This window comes from Nomascus leucogenys, chromosome 9, assembly GCF_006542625.1.
Source record: "Nomascus leucogenys isolate Asia chromosome 9, Asia_NLE_v1, whole genome shotgun sequence".
NCBI classification, from domain to species: Eukaryota; Metazoa; Chordata; class Mammalia; order Primates; family Hylobatidae; genus Nomascus; species Nomascus leucogenys.
The window spans coordinates 13,537,745-13,565,335 of record NC_044389.1 but is presented as its reverse complement, the minus strand read 5'-3'; the positions used below and the strand labels follow the sequence as shown (position 1 = coordinate 13,565,335).

The following is a 27,591-nucleotide window of genomic DNA, read 5'->3' as shown; positions in this document are numbered from 1 at the left end:
TTGGTTAATCTTAGGTACATACGTTTCCGTATACTCCCCTTGTATGGTGTAACATGGATATGCCTAGGAAATACCTTATGACTTTTTTGAGAGGATTGGTAAATTGGTAAATACCTATGATTGGTATGCAAAGTAGTAACTATGAAACCCGAACTATGCCTTAGAGGGCAGAAGTAATCATAAGACCCCTGTGGTTCAGGGCCAAAATCTGAAATATCAATTAGGTAATAGTTTATTTGCCAGAAAACTGTAATATAGAGGAGATATATGTCTTGTTTTGGGTTTTCTTTTTAGACTTTTAATTCAGGCTGGCTATGAACTCAATGTTCAGGATTATGATGGCTGGACTCCCCTCCATGCTGCTGCACACTGGGGAGTGAAGGAGGCTTGCTCCATCCTGGCAGAAGCACTTTGTGACATGGATGTTCGAAACAAACTGGTTAGTGAGCCTGAACCGCTAAAAGAACGAGATTGGTGGCTGGGTCTCTAGAATAAAAGGCTTAACATCTCTATTCAATGGCAGTCTGACTGTTCTGGTGAAATATACATCACTGGTAGCTGTAATGTTACCCTTCACCACCCTGTTTCTGGCCCTATTAACACAGAGTTATGTTTGTTATTTAAAATAAAACTCCATGGACCTTCTGATTGTATTTATGTTCAAGCCTCTAAAACAGGAAAAAAAATATTTGTTCTTGGCAAAAAAATGAGCTTTGAGGAGCCTAATGTTACTGTCTGTGGTGAGGTATGAAAGATTTTATTGTTGCTGTATTCATGTGAGTCATTAAAATGTTATAATGACAAAGATCCTTGAGTTTGGCTGAAAATAGTATTATTCAGTCTCACTTCAAACAACTTAGAAGCTCTGGAACTCCTATCCCTATGTCTACTGATTTTATTTTATTATTATTATTTCTGAGACGGAGTCTCGCTCTGTTGCCCAGGCTGGAGTGCAGTGGCGCGATCTTGGCTCACTGCAGGCTCCACCTCCCAAGTTCACACCATTCTCCTGCCTCAGCCTCCTGAGTAGCTGGGACTACAGGCGCATGTCACCACGCCTGGCTAATTTTTTGTATTTTTTTTTTTTTTAGTAGAGATGGGGTTTCACTGTGTTAGCCAGGATTGTCTCGATCTCTTGACCTCGTGATCCACCTGCCTCGGCCTCCCAAAGCGCTGGGATTACAGGCACGAGCCACCATGCGCAGCTGATTTTATTTTAATTTAATTAATTTTTTTTTTTTGGTAGAGATGGGGGGTCTCACTGGTTTCCCAGCTGGTCTCAAACTCCTGGGCTCAAGTGATTCCCCAGCCTTGCCACTTGTAATCCCAAACTCTGTGTTTAAAGGATTTGGTGTTTCTCGTTATGTGTCCTTTGTGATAGATGAAGGTATTATCATAATGTATGGTAGACTAGTTAGGGAAGCAGTTATTATTGGAATTAAAGGCAAAAAGTGAATATTGAATAATACTGAGTAATCCCAAAGTGTTGGGATTACAGGTGTGAGCCACTGTGCCCAGCCCATATATGTACTGATTTTCTAGTAGTGCAGAGACATGGCCTTTTAATTAGTAGATATTCTTATCTGTGTCACATCTCTCCTGAACCCAGGTTTCATTCTCAGACTATGGGTCAGGGTTCTTAATTATGCTGATGCTTCCTAAAAGAAGTAACTTTCTTGTCAGTCCTCCCCTCACTTAAAGGAAGATGATTCCTGTGATTTAATCTTTATTAAACATGTGCCCTGAACCTCCCTCTGAAGTTTTGAAGAGCCCTTTATGGAATTTATCATAGCAATTAAGACCATTTTAGAACAGATACAAGTAGGGATTTCACTTGATTATTTGCCAGGTGGCAATAAGGATTAGAAATGGTGTGATTTCTGCAATACTGTTGTACAAACTCTATATTTAAAGGATTTGGTGTTTCTTGTTATGTGTCCTGTGTGATAGATGAAGGTGTTATCATAATATATGATAGATTAGCTTGAACTATTATTGGAGTCAAAGGCAAAAAGTGACTATTGAATAGTTCCCTAATAAAGTCACGTGATTGCTGCTTCTGTTTTCTATCAGTCATGGTGCTCCTTTTCTCTGCCAGGGCCAGACACCATTTGATGTGGCTGATGAGGGTCTCGTGGAGCATTTGGAGATGCTCCAGAAGAAGCAGAATGTGGTGAGTTTCTGATTGGTGCTTTCAAAAGGTTTCTAATAGTTTGCAGTTCACACCAAGTATCTCAATCACTTGTTTCAGTTGTGTCTGCTGAGAGTTGAAATGGACATATCTGCATTCCAGAGATGTTAATTGTTCCCTTCAGGAGCTATAAACAGTCTGTTAGAAGAATATATCCCAGAAACCATTATTGTTCAGGTTTTTTGCTCATTATAAGAGCCTTCAAGGAGCTGAAAGTTAAAAACAGCCACAAAAAACTAATAAGTACCCTTGAGTTCTAGAAAATGAATGTGATATGTTCAAATCAGATGTTTTTCCAAATAGAAAGTACCAGAGTGGAGGATACCTTGTAGCTTTTCTTTTTCTTATTGACTAAAAGGCTATCTTTATTTAAGCACATTTATTACAGAGAAGAATATATTTCCTAAAAAGTAAGGAAATACACATAATACTAAAACTGTCATGTCATATAGGAGAGTATTTGGTCAGTGATTCATACTTACTCCAGTTCTATGAAACATCTAGAATTCAGTCCTCCTTTCTCTGCTCCTCATTTTGAATCTTTTATTGTTTGGTCATGCATGCCTTTGGCTTAATTAGTGCTATACAGGAGAACTACATAAGTACGGTATTTATGTTCAGACTGCAGAATGGAAAACCCACCCAATATACAGATGAAGAGTGAATAAGCCGTATTTTTTACTCATAAAGCAGATGAATAATTTGAGTGGGGAGAATAAAGATCAATGACATTAGGGTGGGACATTAGTGGCAAAAAATTCAATGACTTTTTTTGTTTTTGTTCTTGTTTTTTTTGCCTGTGCTGTCACTCAGGTAATGTAAACTAAAGTTTAGGACAAATGTGGAAAACAGCAGTTCTTAATCAAAGAACTATATAGCTCAATGATGGGACAGATCAACCATACCTAATCTCTGTTATGTTCAGCATTATGTCTGGTATGGTAAAGTGAAGATTCTGGTTATTTTAAGGCTCAGCGGAAGAGTCACATACATAAAGCTCAGACAAACACAACTTAAAGTTCATTTTGTTCTCTTTGTTGAGCAGTCAGGATCACTGAAACTAGGATTTTCAAATGCAGCGTCAATGCTGTTATTTAGCAGCAACAGCCTTCCTGATTATAAGTTGTGTACTTTGCACAGTTAGGTTCTTGTAATTTTAAAAACTTTTTCTGAAATAAGTTTAGACTCACATGGAAGTTGCAAAAATAGAGTTCCTGTGTATTCTGTACCTAGCATGGTAAGGTTTTTGAACATCGATAGTGTTATTCATGAAATAATATTTCTACACCAGTGGGAATGGTACTTATCTTTGCCCTCTGCATAACTTTGAGTTCCAGGGATATAAATACATTTTGTCTGGAGCATGCATCTAAATAGCAGACCATTTTCCCTAAGGGCTTATTTCCCATTCGGTACCTGTGTTTTCTTTAGAAATATTGCCAACTTATTTCAGTATATGAATCATAAAGAATTCATTCAGGTTCCTTTTGGCTTTTTATCCTTCAGAACCTAGACTTTTTTTTTTGAAGATTGGGTTTGGATATTTGATAGGAGCAGTTTTATTGAAGTTCTTAACACCATGGCTTTTCTCTTCTACCTTGGATGAGTTCTGTCATCTAAGGAGACCCAACTGTTATGTTTCTCTTTTTCTCAGGTTCCCCACTACCTCTTTGGTGTTGGTCCTATTTTCTTCAGAATGACAGTACCATTTTGGTTCTCAATACTGCTGATTTTTCACCAATAGTCAACTTCTTCCCTTTTATCTCTGTTTTCTCCATTTCCAGCTTCGAAGTGAAAAGGAGACACGGAATAAACTCATTGAGTCAGACCTGAACAGCAAGATTCAGAGTGGGTTCTTTAAGAAGTAAGACATTTAGGCTTGAGTAATGGGATGAGCTTTGCTCTGTGTCAGTGACATACTTAACTTCAGAATTTACAAAGTGAAGAACCTCTGTGTTTGTATTTAGCTGAATGATCTATAAACTTGTGGGAAACTTTGTGGGACAAGAGAGTGGCATTGATATGTGAGGGAGACACTAAGGATGGTTGACTGTGTTTTAAACTTCAGAATTAATTGAGAAAATGTGTGCAGCATTTTAAAATCCTGGCTTAGGTGCTCTTAGTCTCAACTTCTGCCTCTACTTACTGTAAGTTTCATGAACTCAGAGACAATGTCTATTTTGTTTATGACTATACCAGTGCCTAGCATGATTCCTGGCATATAATAAGTACTCAGTAAGCATTTGTTAAATTATTTTTTTGAATATTTATCCACCGTCATCAAAATTCATAGTTCTCCTTTTTTCTGTGTGTTAAACAGGCCAGATTTTCTTGAGCCATACTCTGTCGTCAAATACTAAATCTTAGTCTGCAAAAATGAAGGGTTTGGAAGAACACACAGATGTAAAGAAGAATTTGAATATGTTTCTATTATTACTTCCACATATAGGTTTATAGACTTGTTCCCTTTGTTATACCCGATTATCATTTCTGAATTATACTCAAGTTGTCATCTTTAATTTAGCAAAGAGAAGATGCTCTATGAGGAGGAGATACCTAAGTCCCAAGAAATGGAGGAAGAAAACAAAGAATCTAGTAGCTCCAGCTCAGAGGAGGAGGAAGGTGAAGATGAAGCTTCTGAGTCAGAAGCTGAGAAGGAGGCAGGTAATGCAAAGATGTTCATAGTAAAGATCCTCTATCTCCATAGTGTAAGAAGATTACTCCTTGTCAGAGAGCTAGCCAGGCCTCACAGGACTCCAAAAAGAGCTTGAAGTTTAGTTTTCAAGGATAAGATATCAAATTGCCAGTGACCACCTGATATAAAAACTGTGAGCTATGTTAGACTATATCTACCAATTCCTGCGTAGCCATATGATAAGGTGCACAAAGCATTCTTAGGTGAATGCTGGGTACAGTGCCTCAGCACTTTGGGAGGCCAAGCGTGGTGGCTTGCTTGAAGCCAGGAGTTCAAGACCAGCCTGGGCAACATAGCAAGACCCTGTCTCTACAAAAAAATTTAAAAAGAAAAGATAATAATTCTTATGTGAGGAATCCAACTCTTCTTACTCCGGGTTGGTAAATGGCATAGAGACCAAATTCCAAAATGTCAGTATGCTGAGAGGCAGAGAAGATGAGATCTTGCAGAAGCTCTTAGGGTCAAACCAACTGGTGAATACTTGCATTTAATTCTCAGGTTTGTCTGATTTCCTAAACAGAATCCTAAAATCTTTTTTTCCCTCTCATGTGAGTTGGGGAGTAAGGAAGGAACAAAATCATATTTACCTTTATGGCTATTTTTGATAATATATACTTCATATAGGGCTTCTTTTTTTTTTTTTTTTTTTTTTTTTTGGGACAGTCTCGCTCTGTTGCCCAGGCTGGAGTGCAGTGGTGTGATCTCAGCTTACTGCAACCTCCACCTCCCAGGCTCAAGCGATTCTCATGCCTCAGCCTCCCAGTAGCTGGGACTACACGTGTGCACCATCATGCCCAGCTAATTTTAGTATTTTTAATAGAGACTGTCTTGTTGGCCAGCTGGTCTCAAACTCCCGACCTCAAGTGATCCGCCTGCCTTGGCCTCCCTAAGTGCTAGGATTACAGGCATGAGCCACTGCACCTGGCCCTAGAGCTTCTTAAGTTTATTGTTTGACAAGACAGGAACCCCAACAGTGAGAGTGAGATGTTGAACATGGTCAGACCAACAAGCTATAAAATAATCCACAGGTTTTGATTTATAGTCAGGCAAACACTGAGAAAAGAATAGTATACCTAAGCCCCATTTTCACTGCCATATTATCCCTCCAAACTGGAGTCCATGATAAGATGAAATGTTTCTGCTAGAGGGGAAAGGGTCACACATTAAGTTTACAATGGAGTCTGTGTTTTCCTCTGAACTCTGCCATGGCTGGCCTACCTATAATGAAGATATTTAACTTACTCTGTTGTCTGGGCACCAGCTCCTGATGAGGTCTGGCTTTGCTGATACGATTTCTCTCCATGATGGGAGAATACTACCCATCTTCATGTCTCAATCTCTGAGGCTCATTGAATGTCAGTCACCAAAAGGAAGTTAGAGAACCATCAGTTCTATAGAGAAGAAAGGCACCAGCTAAGTTTACAGTATAGGAGATGACCTTTTATTCATTGAGACTTGAACTTCTATTATTAATCATGCACAGTATGCTCTAGAAATGCTATTGTAGTACCTATCAGAATTTATAAATGTTCATCTTCTTGATATTTGATTATTTATTGAGTACTTACATGTTCTAGGCTTCAAGTATTTGCAGCAAATATCTGAACTTGCTGTATTTTAGATCACTTTTGTTAGTTGCTAAGGTATGAGAAAAATTGGAGGGAGCTGCCTGAACTATGGTCATTGCTTTGTGATTTGTACCCTTGCGTCAGATCTCTTGTTCTCTGTAGCCCGTCTTCACATTGCTATTGGCATAAACACCCACAGTACCCTTTGATTATGCTACACCTCTGTTTAAACCTATGACCACCTCCCTCACTCTGTCTTTGCCTACAGAGTAAATAAACCCCAAGCCCCATAATCTGGCCTTTAGGACTTTTCATAATCTAGCTCCAGCTGGACTTTCCAATGCTGTACATAGATAAGGACATATTTTGGCCAAGCTGGACTGCTTAATTTCCTCAAACATGCCCTGAGCTTTCCTGCTTCTGAACATTTGTAGCATTTAAGCCTAAATTCATTTCAGGCTATCAATGCTCATTGAGTGATTTCTGTAGAAAACTATAGGATCTAGCAGGTTGAAAAAGTCTTTCTTTAGGTTTTTCTGGTTTAGGAAGCTGAAAGGAAATGGGCCACCTCACTGTTCTTCTACCTCATGATTGTTCTCTGTTTATGTCCCTCTAGCACTGCCTACTTAACTCTGCTATAGCACTCATCATTTTGGCTGGGAACTCTGGGTTTATTATTGAACTCCCAGGTCTCAGCTCAATGCCTGGTACATAACAGGCATTCACATTCATTAAATGTTTTTTGTTGAATGTATCTAGTCAGGGGATAGAAAGGTGTATACATGAATAAAATACATGTCATGTGAGAGATATAAGTGTAGTCAATAGGATTCACTAGTAAGAAACACTGATAGTTCAGGGAATTACAATAAAACTTTACATTCGTATAGTGCTTTTTTACTTTGCACCACACTTAAACATTTTTCTTTAATCCTCACAGCCACACTCTGAGGTATATATTATTATCACTACTTTTTAGAATGGGAAATTGACACTGTAGGAGGTTAGGTGAATTAGGTTTCATAGCTGGCAAGTGGTGTGCCTAAGATCTGGACTTTGATCCGGGACTCCTCAGAGTAGTAGTAGGGACCCAGTGGAAATTATCTGCGTAAGAAGTGAAAGGTAAAACTGTAGAAAAGGATGAGATCCCCAAAGGACAGATTATAGATGGATTTTATATATGATATAATAATGTGGAGATAGTTTTCAGTTTTTATCTGAAAGTTGGAGTTGGAGCCTACCAAGATGGGAATAACATTGAGTTTATTCCCATCCCAGGACACAATCATTTGATAGCCTGAAATGAATTTAGGATTAAATGGTACAAATGTTCAGAAGCAGGAAAGCTCAGGGCATGTGTGAGGAAATTAAGCAGTCCAGCTTGGCCAAAATATGTCCTTATCTATGTACAGCATTGGAAAGTTCAGCTGGAGCTAGATTATGAAAAGTCCTGAAGGCCAGATTATGGGGCTTGGGGTTTATTTACTCTGTAGGCAAAGATAGAGTGAGGGAGGTGGTCATAGGTTTAAACAGAGGTGTAGCATAATCAAAGGGTACTGTGGGTATTTATGCCAATAGCAATGTGAAGACGGGCTACAGAGAACAAGAGATCTGACGCAAGGGTACAAATCACAAAGCAATGACCATAGTTCAGGCAGCTCCCTCCAATTTTTCTCATACCTTTCTTCTGCCAACAGTTGCAAGAGTTTACAAGTTGTTAGTTTACATCCAAGCATTACAGAGCCTTAATAATCTGTTTTGATAATGGGCAAATCTTTTCTATTAGCAGAAAAGGACATAGACACAAAGATAAGATTTTTATACTAGTACTTGTTAATTCTCTTGTCTTAAATAACAGATAAAAAGCCGGAAGCCTTTGTCAGTCATTCCAACTCTGAAAGCAAGAGTAGTATCACAGAGCAGATACCAGCACCAGCTCAAAATACCTTCTCTGCCTCTTCTGCTAGGAGGGTGAGTACTTTTTACTTAATTTGGGAATTAGATTTCACCCTACTGCAGTAGCACACATCTAGAAAGGCCTTAAAGGTACATTCTTGCAAAATAATAAAAATACATTTTTCCTGTCATAACCTGTTCCCATAACAAAAAACACAGGCTGGGTGGCTTAAACAGCAGACATTTATTTCTCACAGTTCTGGAGGCTGGGAAGTCTCAGATCAAGGTACCACCAGCCAATTCAGTTCATGGTGAGGGCCCTCTTTCTTGACATGAATATAACCACCTTCTCGCTATGTCCTAACATGGCAGAGAGAAGGAGCTCTGGTGTCTCTTTCTCTTCTTATAAGGTAACCAGCCCTATCAGATTAGGGCCCCACCCTATTAACCTCATTTAACCTTCATCACTCTTCACAGACCCTTATCTCCAAATATAGTCACATTGGGAATTAGTGCTTCAATATATGAATTTTGGGAGGACACAAACATTCAACCCATAACATTGCCCTCAAAAATCTATAAGATCATTACCAAACAAATTTGGCTACCATGTGTTAATATAACATAAGATAGAGTAGTCTGAGACCAAAGAGATTTTGTCATTTGCCTATTTTCTTTGTATCTGAAGTTAAGATGCCTACATGTAAAGTGTGGACTGGGCTAGAAGATACCTAGCATCCAGCATTCATTGTTTTGGTGATTATTCTCCTTTTTTTCTATTTCTCCTTTAAGACTTCCATGAGTAAAGTCTTTATATCTTATGATGAGTAAAGGGAAGAGGTAGAAATAACTTGTTGAAATACCAGAGGCCCCTCCTTCTGTAACTTTGTGCAGGCCTCTGAGAATCTGTAGGCTTCTAGTCAGTGAGACTGAATTGAATGATGACCCTGCTCTACAAAGTATAAAAGTCATTTTGAGGTTAAGAATTGATTTGAGTTCTTTGGAATGAAGCTGTTGAAAAAGCTCTGTGGTTATATAGGTATGAACTTAATGATCTTCTTAGCACTTCATGAATTGGAAAGATAGGCTTGTGGTATTCTTGTGGAAATGAGAGAACAAAGACCTGGCTACTTATTTATCCCTAGAAGCATTGTGAATAATTAAAGAGGTTTTGAATAAATGTAATTCTCACTCATTATTCAGTCATTTAGGTGTACCTCATATACTGCCACTGCTTCTAAGGATGCCTAGACTTCCTACTTTTTTCAATAGAAAAATACTAAATTAGACAGGGTGCAGTGGCTCACACCTATAATCTCAGCACTTTGGGAGGCCAAGGTGGGCAAATCACTTGAGCCCAGGAGTTTGAGACTAGCTTGGACGACCTGGGAAAACCCCATCTTTACAAACAATAAAAACATTAGCCAGGCATGGTGGTACAAACCTGTAGTCCCAGCGACTTGGGACTGGGAGGCTGAGGTGGGAGGATCACTTGAGCCTGGGAGGTCAAGGCTGTAGTGAGCTGTGAATGTGCCATTGCACTCCAGCCTGGGCAACAGAGTGAGACCGTGTCTCAAAAACAACAACAATAACAACACACACACACACTTATTCTGCTTTGCTAAAATGATGCTGGGGAAGGCATTTTCCCCCTTAGAATCAGGGTAGCTTGTGAAAAGCTGACATTATTGAACCCCTAAAGCTGGAAGGGGTACATAAATGTGTACATTCAGATGACTGATGAAAAGAGAAAATCTATATGTGAGTTGGAGATGAGTGATTTAATATTTTTATTCATTTTCACTGTATCAGGCAGTAAAGGTAACCTCATATTGGAAGAAAGGCCTAAGTCTTCTTGAAAAGGTCCTGGACCTCAGGAAGGGTCTGTTGGCTTGTGTTCCAAAGACTAGCTGTACCCCAAACTGGTCCTTGGCCTAATGCTGGTCTATGATGTTTCCCTAGTTTATGGCAAAATGAGATAATGAAGGACAATGTGAGCTTTCCATAAAGCTTTCTTTTCTGATATTAAAATTTCATTTTTAACAAAATTGTGGTAATGATGAGTTGTTCAAAAAGAAAACATCTTTCAGAATGTTGTTTTCTTTTGGCAAAATTAAATTTAAAAGATAAAAAGATAGCAACCCTTTGACCTCTAGTTTTTTTTTTTTTTTTTTTTTTTTTTTTTTTGCTAGTCAGTGAAATCTAAAGCTCTCCAAACTGCTACTCTAGATCAAATAAATTTTCTTGAAATTAGCAGTTATAATTTGAGTGGAGTGGCTTCTAGAATTTTTATCAGTGTTAAATCACTGTATCATAGTACCTTAAAATGTATTTATTATAAATTAGCTCATTCCTGGCAGGGCATGGGTTCATGCCTGTAATCACAGCACTTTGGGAGGCTGAGGCGCGAGGATTGCTCGAGTTTAGGACTTTGAGACCAGCCTGGGCAACATAGGGAAACCTTGTGTCTACTAAAATTTAGAGAAAATTAACCGGGCATGGTGGTACATGCTGGTAGTCCCAGCTACTCGGTGGGCTGAGGGGGAGGATTGCTTGAGCCCAGGAGGTCAAGGCTGCAGTGAACTCTGATTAGGCCGCTGCACTCCAGCCTGGGTGACAGAGTGAGACCCTACTTCAAAAAAATAAAAATAAAAGATAAATTAGCTGGTCTCATTTTTTCCAGTCTCCACATATTATAAGGAGGGATTAAGCTCATTATTGTCATTTTACAGCTGAGCATGTTGAGACCTAGAGAAGTAAAGTATCTTATTTTCAGTTCCACGGTGAGTTAGAAGAAGGTGTATTACTAGAGTACAATCTCCTGGTGTTCCAGGTTGTTATTAATTGCACAGAGATAGCAAATTTCTCAGAACAACTCTGTCAGGTAGGAGCGCTGTGTGAAGAATCCGAGGCTATTTTTGGCTTAGGAAGAAAGAGCCTGGAGAGGTTATTAGCGTTTGCCGGGTGAGGGAGGGAACATTGGCAGAAAGACTGCCATGTATTTGTTCTTCTTAGCTACCTTATGTTGCCTCGCTGAACTTAGTTAAGTGTGGAAAAGGCAAATAGGCTAAGAATCATCAGAGCCTTTATTTTTCATTTCTTTTATTTGCTTCTCTCATAGTTCTCTTCCGGCCTTTTTAACAAGCCAGAAGAGCCCAAAGATGAATCTCCTTCTTCTTGGAGATTGGGACTGAGAAAAACTGGCAGCCACAACATGCTGAGTGAGGTGGCCAATTCCAGGGAACCTATAAGGGACCGAGGCTCTTCCATCTACCGCTCCTCTTCAAGCCCTCGGATTTCTGCTCTACTAGACAACAAAGATAAGGTGCAATTTGGGAGGGTATGGGGGAATTCCAAGGCAGTTTTTTTTTCCCATGAAAATTCAATCTTAGGAACAAATGAAAATATTTCCTAGTCCTTAAGTTGATTTTGGAAATGCAAAGTCTTTAAAGGGAGAGAGGCACACTGATAGTTTAATCAAGTAGCTATTTGCTTGCTATTGTTTGCTCGGCCAAAAAAGAAAAAAAAAGCTTTAAAAATAACTTTTCCTTTTGGAAAAAGCAAAAAATGGATCAGAAACATAAAATTTCAATATGGCGGAGGGGGGCACAGGACCCCAGGCAGGGGTCCTGGAGCCAGAGGGCCAATTCTCGTCACCCCAGCAGCATGGCATCGTGTACTGAACCCTGTAAGCCCTCTGCCCCCGCCTCCTGCCAGGGTCTCACCGCTTGAGGACTTTGAGGTGCTGGATGGGGTCGAGGATGCAGAGGGCGAGGAGGAAGAGGAGGAGGAAGATGACCTGAGAGAGCTGCCACCGCTGGAGGGTGGGTATGGGACAGCCCCCGGTGGAAGAGGCTGAACAGCCTGGGGCCTTGGCTCGAGAGTTCCTCGCTGCCATGGAGCCTGAGCCCGCCCCGTCCCTGGCCCCGGAAGCAGCTGTTGAGGAAGAAGACGCTTGTCCCAGGGCCGCCGGGTTTGAGCCGCCCAGTCAAGGGCCAGGTGGTTACTGTGCATTTGCAGATGTCGTGAGAGAACGGCATGTGGGTGCAGGAGGAGCCGGAGCTGGTGTTCACCTTGAGCGACTGTGATGTCATCCAGGCCCTGGATCTTAGTGTCTAACTCGTGGATGTGGGGGAGACGGCCTTGGTCACTGCTGACTCCATGCACTGCTACAGCCCCCAGGGCAGGAGCCCATACATCCCCCGCACACGGCCCTGTGCCTGGAGGTGATCCCAAAGATGGCCGTGGACTGGCCTGACCTGGAGATGCTCACAGGGCAGGAGTGCATGGCCCTGGCCAACCAGAAGTGGGAGTGCGACAGTGCCCACTACCAGAGGGCGGACTTCATCCTGGCTGCCAACTCCTATGATCTTGCCATCAAGGCCATCACCTCCAGCGCCAAAGTGGACATGATGTTCGAAGAGGAGGAGCAGCTCCTGTAGTTGAAGGTGAAGTGTCTGAACAACCTGGCTGCCTCGCAGCTGAAGCTCGACCACTACTGCTCAGCCCTGCGCTCTTGCAGCCTCGTTGGAGCACCATCCAGGCAACATCAAGGCTGCCCTCCACAAGGGCAAGATACTGGCCCAGCAGGGCGAATACAGTGAGGCCATCTCCATCCTGAGGGCAGCCCTGAAGCTGGAACCTTCCAACAAGATGATCCACGCAGAGCTCTCGAAGCTGGTGAAGAAGGACGCGGCACAGCGGAGCACAGAGACTGCCCTGTACTGGAAAATGCTGGGCAACCCCAGCCGGCTGCCTGCCAAGTGCCCTGGCAAGGGTGCCTGGTCGAGCCCATGGAAGTGGCTGTTTGGGGCAACTGCTGTTGCCTTGGAGGGTGTGGTGCTCTCTGTGGTCATTCCTGCCAGAAACTGACCAACCAGGTGGCTGCCACCCCCTCTGCACACCATGGACCCTGCCCTGCGCTCCCTAACTCCCCCAGGCTCCCTGTCCACTGCCCTTCCTGGTCCGGCCCCCTCCTCCGAGTTGGAGGCAGCAAGGATTGGGCGTTGTGCAGCCCAGCCAGCAGGAGGGACTGAGGCCCTCTAGGAGGAATGCACAGAGAGAGGGGGACCTCATTCCTTCAGACCCAGTTTCCCCCCCACTCCCCTTCTCCTGCTGGGCTAGGTCTCCACTGGGGCTGGCCTCAGTTTCTCCTCAACAGGCTTGGGGGCAGCCCCTCCTGCCCGGCTTGCCCCACTCTGTCTAGGCTCCCTTCCCGCCACAGTGAAACAAAGCCGCCTACCCTGCAAAAAAAAAAAAAAAAAAAAAAAAATTCAGTATGGCCTAAGAGGTTCTCTGGGCTTTGAATCCAAATTAAGCTCAGGCAAATTAGTACTTAGAAAAAAAATTTTAACTTGTCATTTTTTCATTAATATGGAAAATATGGTTAGGCTAACTTCACAAATAGTTTGTGTATTCATTCAAGATTAGTAAATTTTTATTTTCTTCACTTTTTAGTTCCCGATTTTATAGGACTCTCTTAGTGCTTTTCTCTGGGATCACATCTTCCTTGTAATCACAGTCCTCTTGCTTTATATCTCTGAAGACTACTGAAAGAGATGAGGCATATTGGTTGAATTAACTCTGCAGCATACTATTGTACATATTCCTAAGGAAGCTGTATTTCCAGGAAAAGATGTCCTGGGGACTATTGGGGACTACATAAATCTTATTTCATCAAGAATATTAGAGTGGAGCTTTCTGTTTGTGGCTCTACAAAGGCTTTCCTCCTCTCTTGACAGAGGTGCTGCTTTGTGTAATTTGTGCTGCTGTTTTCTTTATTTGCTCATCCTGACTTTCCCATGAGAATTATTTCTCTTCATACTGTTTTTTAATGGAAGAAAGTTAGGAATAAGCTTTTGAAAGCTGACCTTTTGTAAATACCACTCAAAATAGAATTAGTGTTGGATCCAGAAATAAGATTATATAGGTATATTAAGTTGTGCTTTTTTACTCAAAATGTTTTATGCTGTGCCAGTATTGTACCTTTCTTGTGCTTTACTTGTTTTTATTTTACAGGAGAGAGAAAACAAAAGCTATATTAGTTCACTAGCACCCCGGAAGCTCAACAGCACAAGTGATATTGAAGAAAAGGAGAACAGGTAATCCTAAAACCAGCCAAAAGATGGTCCTCATCCTCTTAGGTCTACTGGACATAGTCATCTCCTGGGCATTACTCTTCTGCATTTTTCCCTCAGGTGTCCTTACCACATTATGAATTGTTTGTTCCTTCTGCTTAGAACACCGCTTAATTCTTATATCCTTGCTTTGCTAGTTCCTTATTCTTCAAATTCTAACTCCAGGTTAGACATTACCTTCTTTAGGAAGTCTTCCCTGATTTTTCCACACATGCATTAGTTTTATTCTACCAGCAGGCTCTGTAAAGGTAGGGTCTGTGTCTGTCTGGTTTCTCAAGGACCCCTAGTTCCTAGCACAGTGCCTAACACGTAGTAAACACTAAAATAATGTTATTTAATTAAATTAACCAACTTCTAATTTGTCAGAAGGTAAAATTAAAGTCTTCCTAATTAGTTAAAATAAATATAGGGATTTTGAAGTATTGCTGCATCTCGGGGCAAAATGTGATCTCAAACCTTAGTCAGCAGCATTGGCATCACCCGGGTACATTTTATTTTTATTTAAAAAAATTTTTTTAAATAGAAGCAGGGTTTTGCTGTGTTTCCTAGGGTGGTCTCAAACTCCAGGCCTCAAGCAGTCCTCCTGACTTGCCCTCCCAAAGTGCTGGGATTGTAGGTGTGAGCCACTGCTCCTGGCCTGGGTGCATGTTAGGACTCCAGAATCTCAGGCCCTACTCCAGATCTGCTGAATTAGAATCTGCATTCTAACAAAATTCCCTAGGTGATTCAAATATTAATATACATTAAAGTTTGAGAAGGATTGTTCTAGAGAACCTTGTGAAGCATGGAAACCCACAGGTTTTGCAACAAAGACCCTGAGTTATCAATTGTGGATCAAAAATCCTAATACAGCACTTTCCTGGATACCTTTTCATTTATAATGCTAAAGAGGCTTCCAGCAAGTCTTCCTTCCCTTTCCCCTTCTGTAGTAACCTTTTTTCTCAGTAACAGACTTCTTCATCTTCCCCCATCATTTCCTTCTCTGCTTAACTTAAAAGCCACCTGCTACTAAGACTGCTTACAACACACTTTTTTCTTTATTTTTTTTTTGAGACAGAGTCTCACTCTGTCGCCCAGTCTGGAGTGCAGTGGCACGATCTTGGCTCATTGCAGCCTCTGCCTCCTGGGTTCAAGCAATTCTCGTGCCTCAGCCTCCCAAGTACAGGCATGTGCCACCATGCCTGGCTAATTTTTTTGTATTTTTAGTAGAGATGGGGTTTCGCCATGTTGGCCAGGCTGGTCTCGAACTCCTGACCTCAAGTGATCTGCCTGCCTCGGCCTCCCAAAGTGCTGGAATTATAGATGTGAGTCACTGTGCCCAGCTGCAAAGCACTTTTTAAGTGAGGATCAAAAGTGACTTCTTATTACAAAAGGGTTAGAGACCTTTGACATGAGGAATTTGGTACCTGTTGAAATTAATTGGTTCAAAGTTGATAAAAGAAAGCAGGCAGTAGTACTTCTCTTCTGTACAGAAAACTGGTATATAAAACAATCACCTGAAGAATGTGTCTATTAGCCACGTTAAGTTTGCCTGTCTGGCTCTTCTCTATTTGCATTGTATCATGGACAAAAACTGGTGGTAGGAATCAGTGTTTTGTTTTCCTTTCATGCTTCTACAGAGAATCAGCTGTTAATCTAGTAAGGAGTGGCTCCTATACCCGGCAGCTGTGGAGGGATGAAGCAAAGGGAAATGAAACCCCACAGACAATTGCTCCCTCCACCTATGTATCAACTTACTTGAAAAGGTACCAGGCTCAAAGTGGGTGGGAGTTGTTTCTTTCACTCTGGCCATGGGAAATGGGTAATGATTGCATGCCTTTTTATGTCCAATTAACACCACAGAAATGAATCAAAATGAATTACTTTCAGGTTTCTTAGAATTAACATCTCGAATAATTTAAAATTTATTATCTTAATAATTGAATTAAAGTAAGCTAATTTCAGATTCTCACTACAGAGCTGTCTTTATACTTTATCCTCTCTGTCCTATTAAAATTTTCAATCAGAAGTGACTTTCAGTAATCTCTGGGCAAGACTGAATTTAAGTTATCCTTGTCCAGTAGCTGGTTCTCCTTATTCTGAAACAGAGTAGTTCTCATCCCATGTGCTATTTTTGGGGGGAGGAAGGGAGGGACACTATAAAATGGTGAGGGGTGGGAAATGGGGATAGTTTTCTATTGCATTAAAGAAGTTTCATACTGAAGCCTGTTAATTTAGGGACTTGAGTTGTTTTTTTTCTTATGACTTTAATGGCCCTCAGATCCATCAAGATGTGAAACTCGCAAGTTTGGTGCAGAGAAGGTACATGGGTTTCCTTCTTTTCTCATCTGTATTCCCTTTTCTGCAATTATTTTCTTTGCCACATACTAGCCAGCAAACCAAGCACCTTTGCCAGAGCCATTAAGCTACAAAAATACTTAATATTTTAATTTGAACTCTGCTGCTAATGTGGAAGAATCTGTTTTTATTGCTTACTTTGAATTCTTTCTTCACTTCCACTTAACCACTCCCACTGTCTCCTCACACCATAGCCTTCATCATTAGGTTTTTTAGATGATTGGTTGGCTACCTTAGAAACAGGCCCTGTCCTAGACTAGATGAGCACATTAACTCTTTGGAATCAACACTTATTTCCACTTGACAGAAAGACTTGTCAACTAGTTATTTTCGAAACATGGGAAATAGCTAGAAAACAAACAGTCACTGTTGCCTTTTAATGTTCTTCAGTTCTGTAGATACATTCTATAAGAAAGGGCTCAACTTTGGAAGTATGAAAGTTTGATGATCTCACTGATGCTTTATTACACAAAAGAGGTGTTTCTTGTTTTATGAGGCTATCACCTATTTGTCTTAATGGCTAAGGCCTTGGTCTTCCTGGATGCATTATTATTCATTATAGTTGAATCCAAGATCAAGAAAACTTTTCTAAGAAAATAATGTTCTAGATCAAGGGAAGAGAGAAAGCTGCCATTTAATTTCCAGGCATGGAGTTATTCTGTGGTGAGGTTGTTGATTTTTGTGATCCAAATAATCAGCAAATGGGTTGAGAGGCATTTGATTTGATAGATGTAGTTTGGCAAAGTTATGGTGAACAGTGAAGGGCCAGGCTGCCTCTATTTAGGATCAAAAGCATGCTTAATGATATGAGCACTTTTTGAGGAAAAGATGTACAACTTGCTTCATATCTTGGATTTCCAAAGCTTTTCTCCTGTAACCCTAAAGCATTTTTTGATTTTATAAAAAACCTATCTTATGATCTTTTTAAAAGGATAGAATCATATGCCATCACTATTTAAAAGAGCAAGTGTAAGGAGAAATTTGTCATTTCCCAGCTATGCCAAACCTTCATATACATTCCATTTTCATCTTTGAAAATGAGAATGAGAGTTCATCTCTTGTGTATAGGCAGAAATTCCTTTCATATGGCCCATATTAAAATACCTCTTTTCCAAGGAAGGCTTTATAGCTTTTTTTGGTTGTCTCCTCAAGTGTCTCATTTCTATTATAGTCAAGAAGTATTTTTGAAATTTGAATCCAAATAATTTTTTCCTGCAATTGAGATGGTTCTTACCTGTCTTCAATTGAAACAAATACAAGTTGCCCTTTATTGCTCATACAGTATTACTTTCTAGACTTAAAACTTTAAATCCTCCCAGAGACAATTTTGCTTTAGGTTGAATAACTGCAGTTCTCAAAGTCATTTTTTTTCACAGAGCTTCTTTACTCTTTTCCACTTTTAAATTTTAAATGTCTGCTCCACAACCTCTCCAAATTCTCTGGTCTTACTTTTGCTTTTGCAGTGCTAATTCTGTATCAGGTAGACATTTGGGGTTGCATGATTATTTGCCTTGGGTTTGTTGGGAATTATTTTTTTCTAATAAAATTATCCTTTTTCCTATTATTCCCTTTCTTAGCCTCTCCTCTTATCATATATTCTACTTTCCTGCTTTCCCTCATTCAGTATCATCTCTCTTCCTCCACGTTCCTTCACTCTTTTGGATGATTGACCAAAAAGACCATCCTTCAAAGAGTGATGATTCCTTCATTCTTTTGGATGATTGCCTGCTTGCTGTCAGTGACTCAGCTCTAGCTGGAGTTGATCACTTCACTTCCCAGTTGTCATACCCTTTCTTTGGTCTATATTCGTTTCAAGTGCACAATCTGGGTGGGAAGGTGGTGCTGGGAAATGGTGGGTGAGCAGCATGTCCTGAAGAAAGTGACTGTGTGCTGTTTTGCAGTGCTTCATTTGGTAGAAGTAGTGACCCCACAAGTCCCTACATTTCAGCCAATCGCAATTCATCTCCTGCTACCTCACCCATTACCATTGGTTCATCTACCTCTCGGGGCAGCCAGTGGCAACCTGCCTCTTCTTGCCCTGCACCAATCAGTGCAAACACTACTGCATCTGTACATCATGGCAGGTAAGGCTTCTTGAAGCCATTTGAGTTGCATTCATCAAAGTTAATGGCTCTGAAAACACATATGAAATTTGAACCAAAGAGACTTTATTACTATAAAAGCAAGTTAGAATTCCTGAGAAAATGTCTGAATTTAATGAAAATACTTTTGCTTTGGCTTGTATTAACCAGTCAACAGTTGCATATTGAATAATCAAAGGGTGTGTATAATTGTACTTGGTGTTTGGACATCAGCTTAATATGACTGATTTCATCCCTCAACAACCTAACCAGTTGTGATTACAATTTAAGGATCATACTATTGTGGTAAATTAAATATTGAAAATATTTTCATATTTTACTTCGATTAATTTTCCAGTAATTATAATAGGAATCTCTTGTATTTAGTCTTTTAAATGGCATGCAAACCCAAATCAGAAAGAAAGCTAACTCATTTTCCAAAAGCCTATGATAACCTTCTGAAAACTCCCAGCCAGTGAGAGTATTTTGCTGGAAACATTGTGAGAAGGGACAGATTTGTGTTTGTCTAAACTGTGTTCTGGGGGCAATATCTTCTTGGTTTCTAGTTCATCTAAGGGATAGCATGGTAGAATGCTATTGTGAAAGTACATTAGGACTTTAGCTGTAGTTTTAATTGTGGCTTTTAATCCTTTATGTGTGGTGGCAAAGGGTCTCCTTTTTTTGGGTCTGTGTCTACAACTGATAAAGAAAATGAAAAAATCTTAATGATAGTGTTGTTGCAGGAACACCAGTGATGGTGCTTGATTGGTATTTGTCAGTTTACTAGATTTCTTTCCCTAAAATAAGCGGTGATCATTAATTCAGCCAGGAGGGAAGGGTTTATGATGGATTATTATTAATAATACTGTATAATTATGGAAATTTATTAGGTCCTTATAATAATCCAGTTGCATAGACATGTTAACTATTATCACCATAGATGAAGAAACAAACATAGAGAGGTTATTATTACTATATTATATTACTATATATATATATATATATATATATATATGTATTTTTTTCTTTTTTTTTGAGATGGAGTCTCACTCTGTCACCCAGGCTGGAGTGCAGTGGTGCCATCTTGGCTGACTGCAACCTTCACCTCCCGGGCTCGAGCAATTCTCCTGCCTCAGCCTTCTGAGTAGCTGGGACTACAGGCACGTGCTACCATACCTGGCTCATTTTTTGTATTTTTAGTAGAGACGGGGTTTCACTGTGTTATCCAGGATGAGGATGATCTCTATCTCCTGACCTCATGATCCGCCCACCTTAGCCTCCCAAAGTGCTAGGATTACAGGCGAGAGCCACTGCACCCGGCCGTATTACTATATTTTACATATATAATATTATATATTATATAATAATACTATATTGCTATTACTATAACTATTAAGAGCTGCAACTGAGGGAAAATAATTACAGCTGCCATTTGTTGGACCCCATTATGTGACAGGCATTTGGTTAGGTATTATATTGGGATTTAGTTTGCTCATATGTAATGATAAGTCTAAATAGTAGTGACTTAAATAAGATAAAGGTTTTTTTTTTTTTTCTTGCACTTAAGAAAGTCCAGAAATATGCAGAGCTGGCTTAGTAGCTCCACAGTCATTAAAGGATCCAGGTTCTTTCTGCTCCACAGTTCTTGCATCATGGCTGCCATTTCCATGGGTTGCCTCATGGTCCAGAATAACTGCAGGAGCTCTAGCTATCATGGCTGTACTCTAGGGAAGAAGGAAGAGGAAAGAAGGAAGCAGACAAAGAAAGAATGCTTCTGAACTGAGAATTTTCCCAGAAGTACTAGTTGTCTGCATATATCTCATTGGATACCTCTAGTGGCCAGGAGACTTTGAGAAGTGTGGACTTTTAACTAGGTATATTGCTGCCCTCAATGATATAGGGATTCAGTTCATAAAGAAGAAAGGGACAATGGATATGGGTTAGACAACTAGCTGTCTCATGCATACATATATTATCTATTCTCTTATAATGAGCCCCCTATTATATGAAGTATTATTTTATAGATGAGGAAACTCAGACCAAAAGGTTAATCATCTGCCCAAGGTCACACAGCTAGTGAGGAACTGAGATAGGATTTGAACTCAGATTTGTACATTTCAAAGCTCTTATCTATTTTGCCACTGTTTGTTTCTGCTGAGTTTCTATTTTATTCTGGGTACTATTTTAGGTGTCCTGCAGACATTATTTTATTTAATCATTAGAAGAACCCTGTATTTTAAGGTGCCACTATCTCTATTTTATCAATGAAGAAGAGATCAGAGAGTCTACATTTAAGCAAATGTTGTGTTTCCAAAGCCCATATTTATTCTACTCCATTGCATATGCTCTGATCTCTGCTCTAGGGCTGTTCTTATTCTAACAATCTACTTGTAAAATTACACTGCATTTCAAAATAATAGTAAAAGTCCTATTATGTAATTTAGTAAAATAAAATCCTTGGCATTTCAATAGCATAAGAAATTACAGTGAGACCGAAACATGTTAGTTATTAACCTAAAAAGAACTTCAGGTAAGGTTTGGTTAAGTGTAACTTTTTATAGCTGTGTGTCTAGCTAATTTTATTAGTACTTCCTATAGATTCGTATCTTGTAAGTCTGAGGAATTTTTTGCCTCTTTTTATTAAAAAAGACTATAAAATTTCACCTTTCTCTTAGTCATTAATTGCTTCTGGAGAAGTAGCATGTGTTTTTTAGATATTACATCTATCTTTTAAAATATTCTGCTTTTATGTTTGTATCTAGGTACCATATTTAGATTTTTATATTTTTATTTTTTTTTCAAGCTTGTAATGTGATTATTTGGAAGTAAGCTTAGAGCTACCCGTCAACATTTCTGCTAATAATTGTGAGTAGGTGAAAAAAAATAGATTTTTAATATTTGTGCTTTTCATTGCTTTCTCCATCTCTGTATTAGTTTTGGACCTCTGTTACCCCAGCAACAGCTGTTACATCACAAATGATAGCTTTTTGGGTGGAGAGCCAATGGTTGCTCCCAACTCTTTGTTAAGAAACAAAGATCTTGTTTTCATGTAAATGAGTTTAATTATACAGCTTGCTGTTGAAAAGTCTGTGGTTAAGGATACTTATAGAATCCGGTTTGGTTTTTGTTTCAATTTCTCACTTTTGCAGTTATGAATATAGACAATTAGGCATTTGGTTAAATGGAAAGAGAGCAGTTGCTGAACTAGGTGAGGGAGAACTAAGCATACTGAGACTGTAGAGTATCAGTTGTCTCTGGATAATCTAGGAAGATGGTCATCAAATCTAGGCTGAGGACTACCACAAAGACTCCCACTGCCAAGAATTAAGGAACAGGTGGAGACTAATATTGTAAGTGACTTTAATGTCTTTTTCTTGTGTAGAGAGGCCCTGTCTCCGTGTGCATGTGTGGAGACCAGGTGCTACTGGGGAGTCATTTAAAACACTCTTGCGTATGTCACTATCTTGCCTTGTGCCATAGCTAATGATTTTTGTTAAAATCTCAGGCACATACATACACATACAGGCAGGTCTCATAAAATGTAACTCCTCAGGCAAAGGATGTCAGACTAAACGTGTAATTATACTATTCCAAGCTGTAAGAGCTCAAAATTAAGAAACCAACAAACAAAATCAGAGCAAGATTGCCTAGATGAACCACTCTTTAATCCTTCTGTCTCTGTGCCAGTGCTTTGTTGTATAGCATGCCTAACCATTTCCTTTCTGCTTGTATCTTTTTAAATTTCAGGACTCCTCACAAATCCCAGGCCAACTCGACAGCAGAGAAAACAGCAGACAATGTCTCTTCTAGCACCCCGCTCTGTGTGATCACCAATCGCCCTCTGCCTAGCACTGCCAATGGGGTTACAGCTACTCCTGCGCTCTCCATTACTGGAACAGATTCCTCTGTGGAAGCCAGGGAGAAGAGGAGGTAAGTTGAGTTACTGATTTCATTTGTGGGGCTCTGCTTTGAGGTAGAAGATAAAGGAATGGGCGTAAAGTGTTTTTCCCAATTTCAAATACATTTATGAAAATATATCTTTTTTTTTTTTTTGAGATAGAGCCTCGCTCTGTCGCCCAGGCTGGAGTGCAGTGGCGCCATCTCGGCTCACTGCGACCTCCTCCTTCCGGGTTCAAGCGATTCTCCTGCCTCAGCCTCCCGAGTAGCTGGGACTGCAGGCGTGTGTCACCACACCCGGCTAATTTTTTTGTATTTTTTTGTATTTTTAGTATTTTAGAGATGGGGTTTCACCATGTTAGCCAGGATGGTCTCAATCTCCTGACTTCATGATCTATCCACCTCGGCCTCTCAAAGTGCTGGGATTACAGGCCTGAGCCACTGCCCAGCCTGAAAATATATCTTTATGTTACTGTTCTGTATTTTGCCTCTGAGCAGTTTTTGGTGACTCAATTATTTATGATTATTTAGCATAGACACTTATGCCGTTGTGGAATTTTTTTTTTTTTTTTTTGAGACAGAGTCTTGCTCTGTGGCCCAGGCTGGAGTGTAGTGGCACGATCTCGGCTCACTGCAAGCTCCGCTTCCCGGGTTCACGCCATTCTCCTGCCTCAGCCTCCCGAGTAGCTGGGACTACAGGCACCTGCCTCCATGCCCGGCTAATTTTTTATATTTTTAGTAGAGATGGGGTTTCACCGTGTTAGCCAGGATGGGCTCCATCTCCTGACCTCGTGATCCGCCCGCCTCAGCCTCCCAAAGTCCTGGGATTACAGGCATGAGCAACCGCGCCCGGCCGTCGTTATGGATTTAAGCATATCTTTTTTCTGTTTGTCTTGTGATAGAGGCAATCGTTAGGCATTATTTCACCATTTCGTAATGGAGAACCTGTGAAGCACAGAGAAGGATCTTCTGTTTTGTTGTGGATAGTCTACGTTGACTTCTCTGGTAGCAAAGAAAGGGAACGGTATGACATAAGGCTCAAAGAAATAGAACTAGGATATAAACTTTTGATTAATTTGAGAAGAATACCAGAAAAATAAATGAATAATATGTGAAGATATGGTAGAAGAATGGTGACTAGTTATTCTGTAATTTCTTTAGAGAGAAGTTATGAGAGAACATTGTGAATTGACATAGAAGAGATTTAAGGTAGAAGCTAAGAAAAACTTTTTGATTGCCGGCATTAAGAGAAACATTGGAAAATGTGACTGAGCAAGAATGGGTCATTTTCTCCTACTTAAGGAAGTATTAAAAATAGAATGTACTGCATTTGGGAGTTTCAAATGTACTTAAAGACTAAGGCTATAATTATCCCTTGTTAAGATTAGACCAGGTGAAATCTTATCAAAATTTAGATTTAAGTTTGACTTCATATTATTTTGAATATCCAAAGGAAGGAGCTTTTATATTTGTATGTATTAAGAGATTGTCTTTTCTCCAATGTATGTTCTTGGCATCTTTGTCAAAAATGAGTTCACTGTAGATGTATGGGTTTATTGCCGAGTTCTCTACTCTGTTCCATTGATCTATGTGTCTGTTTTTATGTCAGTACTATGCTGTTTTGGTTATAATAGCTTTGTGGTATAATTTGAAGTCAGGTAATGTTATTCCAGTTTTGTTCTTTTTGCTTAGGGTGGCTTTGCTATTCTGGGTCTTTTGTAGTTCCATATGAATTTTAGGATTATTTTTTCTATTTCTGTGAAGAATAGCATTGGTATTTTGATAGGGATTGCACTGAATCTGTAGATTGCTTTGCATAGTATGGACGTTTTAACAATATTGATTCTTCCAGTCCATGAATATGGAATATCTTTCCTTTATTTGTGTGCTGTTTAATTTCTTATACCAGTGTTTTATAGTTTTCATTGTAAAGATCTTTTAGTTATTTGATTAATTCCTAGGTATTTTATTTTATTTGTAACTACTGTAAATGGGTTTACTTTCTTGATTTCTTTTTCAGATTGTTCACTGTTGGCAAATAAAAATGCTACTGACTTTTGTATGTTGATTTTGAATTCTGCAACTTTATTGAATTTTTCAGTTCTAATAGTTTTTTTGGTGGAGTCTTTAGGTTTTTCCAAAGATAAGATTATCTATCTGCATACTTCTTCCTTTCCAATTTGTATGTCATGTATTACTTTCTCTCTCTCTCTCTCTTTTTTTTTTTTAATAGAGATGGGGTCTCACTGTGTTGCCCAAGCTGGTCGCAAACTCCTGGGTTCAAGCCATTTTACCACCTCTGCCTTCCGAAATGCTAGGATTACAGGCGTGAGCCACTGTGCCTGGCCTATTGCTTTCTCTTGTCCGATTGCTCTAGGTAGGACTTCCGGTACTATATTGAATAACAGTGGTTGAAAGTGGACATCCTTGTCTTGTTTCAGATCTTAGAGGAAAGGCTTTCAGTTTTTCCCCATTCAGTATGATAATAGCTGTGGGCTTGTCATATATGGCTTTTAGTGTGTTGAAGTATGTTCCTTCTATACCCAGTTTTTTGAGGGTTTTTATCATGAAAGAATGTTGAATTTTATCAAATGCTATTTCAGCATCAATTGAAATGATCATAGTGTTTTTATCTTTCATTCTGTCAGTATGATATATCACATTGATTGACTTGCATATCTTTGAACCATCCTTGCATCCCTGGGATAAATCCCACTTGGTCATGATGAATTATCTTTATTTAATGTGTTGTTGAACTTGGTTTGCTAATATTGGCCTGTAGTTTTCTTTTTTTGATGTGTCTTTGTCTGATTTTGTATCAAGATAATGTTGGCCTCATCAGATAAGTTTGGAAGTATTCCTTCCTTTTCTGTTTTTCAGAATAGTTTGAGTAAGATTGGTATTAATTCTTCTTTAAGTGTTTGGTAAAATTCAGCAGTGAAGCCATCAGGTCCCATGTGAGTATGTATGTATGTGTAGTAAGTATAAAAGATACAATACAAATTAAACAAGATGCAAGATACAATACAAATTGAACTTTTTATGTTTGCTTATTATAAGGACAGCTCTAATGTGTCTGTTATAAAGACACTTTTTTTTTTTTTATAAAGACACATTTTGAGAAAGAAGTTAAGGGAGATGTTGAGTTGGAAAATAGTGTTTTTCTTCTTTTCTTTTCCTTCCTTTCTTTTTTCTTTTTTTTTTTTTTCATTTCTTTACATAAAATGGAAGGAAACTAATTTCTAGGCTAACAGGTTTCAGAGCCAATAACTGTCTTTTAAAAATTGGTCTCCAGCCAAGGAAATAGTAACAAATCAATCTTGAATACTAAATGCTTCTATACTTAATAGCTCAAATGTAATTTAGATACTATTAGTTTCACCTAGAAACTAAATGCAAAAGTAATCTTTTCATTAGCTGACAAAAACTCTCTTTAAAAAAATCTTTCTGAGCTGAAATAAGTAAAATGAGTTAAATTTGTCATTAAGAGCATGATCCCAGAAAGGATGGGGGAAATCAAGTTGTTTATAAAACTGCATTATTAAATACCTTGTTGCATGAACTGTTATTTGGAGAAACTTAGTTTTACTGCCTTCTGGAAATGTTGTAACCTACAATCAATAAGATAGTACCTGTAACAGAGACCGGATATATAAATCAAAGGGTTAAATCAAAATATTAGTGAATTATGAGTTGAATGTGGTACATGAAGTACAGGTCAAAATAAGTGCATTTTAGGAATGGCACAAGATAAGTAAGTAGGGAGATGTTAGAGGTAGACTATTTGGACTCATTTACTGGATATGTTCTAGCATTCATTCATCTTCAAAATACTTACTGAATATTTTAAAGTACCTGTTGCCAGGTGCTATGAGAAGCCCAGGTGATACATCAGTGAACCAGACAAATATGATGTGATCCCTTGTGAAACAAATATGCTAGTGAAAAAGAAAAATGTAAATAATTACATTTGTGTAATATATTATAAAGAAGTAGTATGAGTTGTTATAACAGTGTCATACCGAAAATCTGCCGACAGAAGACTTCCTTTCTTGGCCAGGTATGGTAGCTCACACCTGTAATCTTGGCACTTTGGGAGGCCAAGTTGGGAGGATCACTTAAGACCAGGAGCTCAAGACCAGCCTGGGCAACATAGCAAGACCCCATGCCTACAAAAATAAAATTAACTGGGTGGTGGCACACGCTCCTAGCTGCTTGAGAGCCTGAGGCGGGAAGAGCTCTTGAGCCCCGGAAGTTTGAGGCTACCATGAACTATGATAACACCACTGTACTCTAGCCTCTACCACAGAGCACAACCCTGTCTCTAAGAAAATAAAAAATAAAAAGATTTCCCTTCTGGAGGATGAAAGAAGGCTGTCATGAGGGTGTGATACTGCTCAACCTGAGATCTGCTGGTTAAGTAATAGCTAAGTGAAGAGAAGGGAATGAGCATTCCAAACAAAAGGTCTGGCCATTGAAAAGACACTAAGGTGGAAAGGTACTTGATATTTTGGAGAAACTGAGAGAAGGCATTGTGACTAAGTGTAGAGAATGAGGGAGAGAGGTCTAGGATGAAGCTTGAGGAGTGGGTAGGAGCAATATATATATATATATATATATAGAGAGAGAGAGAGAGAGAGAGAGAATTCACATACCATACAATTCACTCATTTAAGGTGTACGATGCAGTGGTTTTTAGTATATTCACAGATATGTGGAACCATCATCACAGTAAATTACAGAACATTTTCATCATCTTAGAGAGAAATCCTGTACCCTGTAGCTATCC

At 39.4% G+C, this 27,591-nt stretch overlaps 1 protein-coding gene and 1 pseudogene across 14 annotated transcripts in view; both read left to right on the top strand.

Moving 5' to 3' along the window:
• PPP1R12B (protein phosphatase 1 regulatory subunit 12B) overlaps positions 1-27,591 on the top strand; it is a 239,888-nt gene that overhangs the window by 75,714 nt on the left and 136,583 nt on the right. For 8 of the 14 annotated variants that reach the window (XR_004031674.1, XR_004031677.1, XR_004031675.1 and 5 more), the window contains 10 exons: positions 295-439; positions 2,099-2,173; positions 3,976-4,055; positions 4,716-4,855; positions 8,313-8,425; positions 11,472-11,675; positions 14,369-14,451; positions 16,107-16,232; positions 18,726-18,908; positions 22,653-22,835. Coding sequence is in view for 2 of the 14 variants with exons in the window: in XM_030818635.1 (XP_030674495.1) it covers positions 295-439; positions 2,099-2,173; positions 3,976-4,055; positions 4,716-4,855; positions 8,313-8,425; positions 11,472-11,675; positions 14,369-14,451; positions 16,107-16,232; positions 18,726-18,908; positions 22,653-22,835 (1,332 nt within the window). In the remaining 12 variants the exon portion in view is untranslated. Of the gene's footprint in view, positions 1-294; positions 440-2,098; positions 2,174-3,975; positions 4,056-4,715; positions 4,856-8,312; positions 8,426-11,471; positions 11,676-14,368; positions 14,452-16,106; positions 16,233-16,747; positions 17,063-18,725; positions 18,909-22,652; positions 22,836-25,102; positions 25,180-27,591 lie in introns of those variants that run through there. The other 6 variants (XR_004031679.1, XR_004031678.1, XR_004031681.1 and 3 more) reach the window with 5 other exon arrangements.
• On the top strand, positions 11,820-13,439 carry LOC100591636 (annotated as a pseudogene).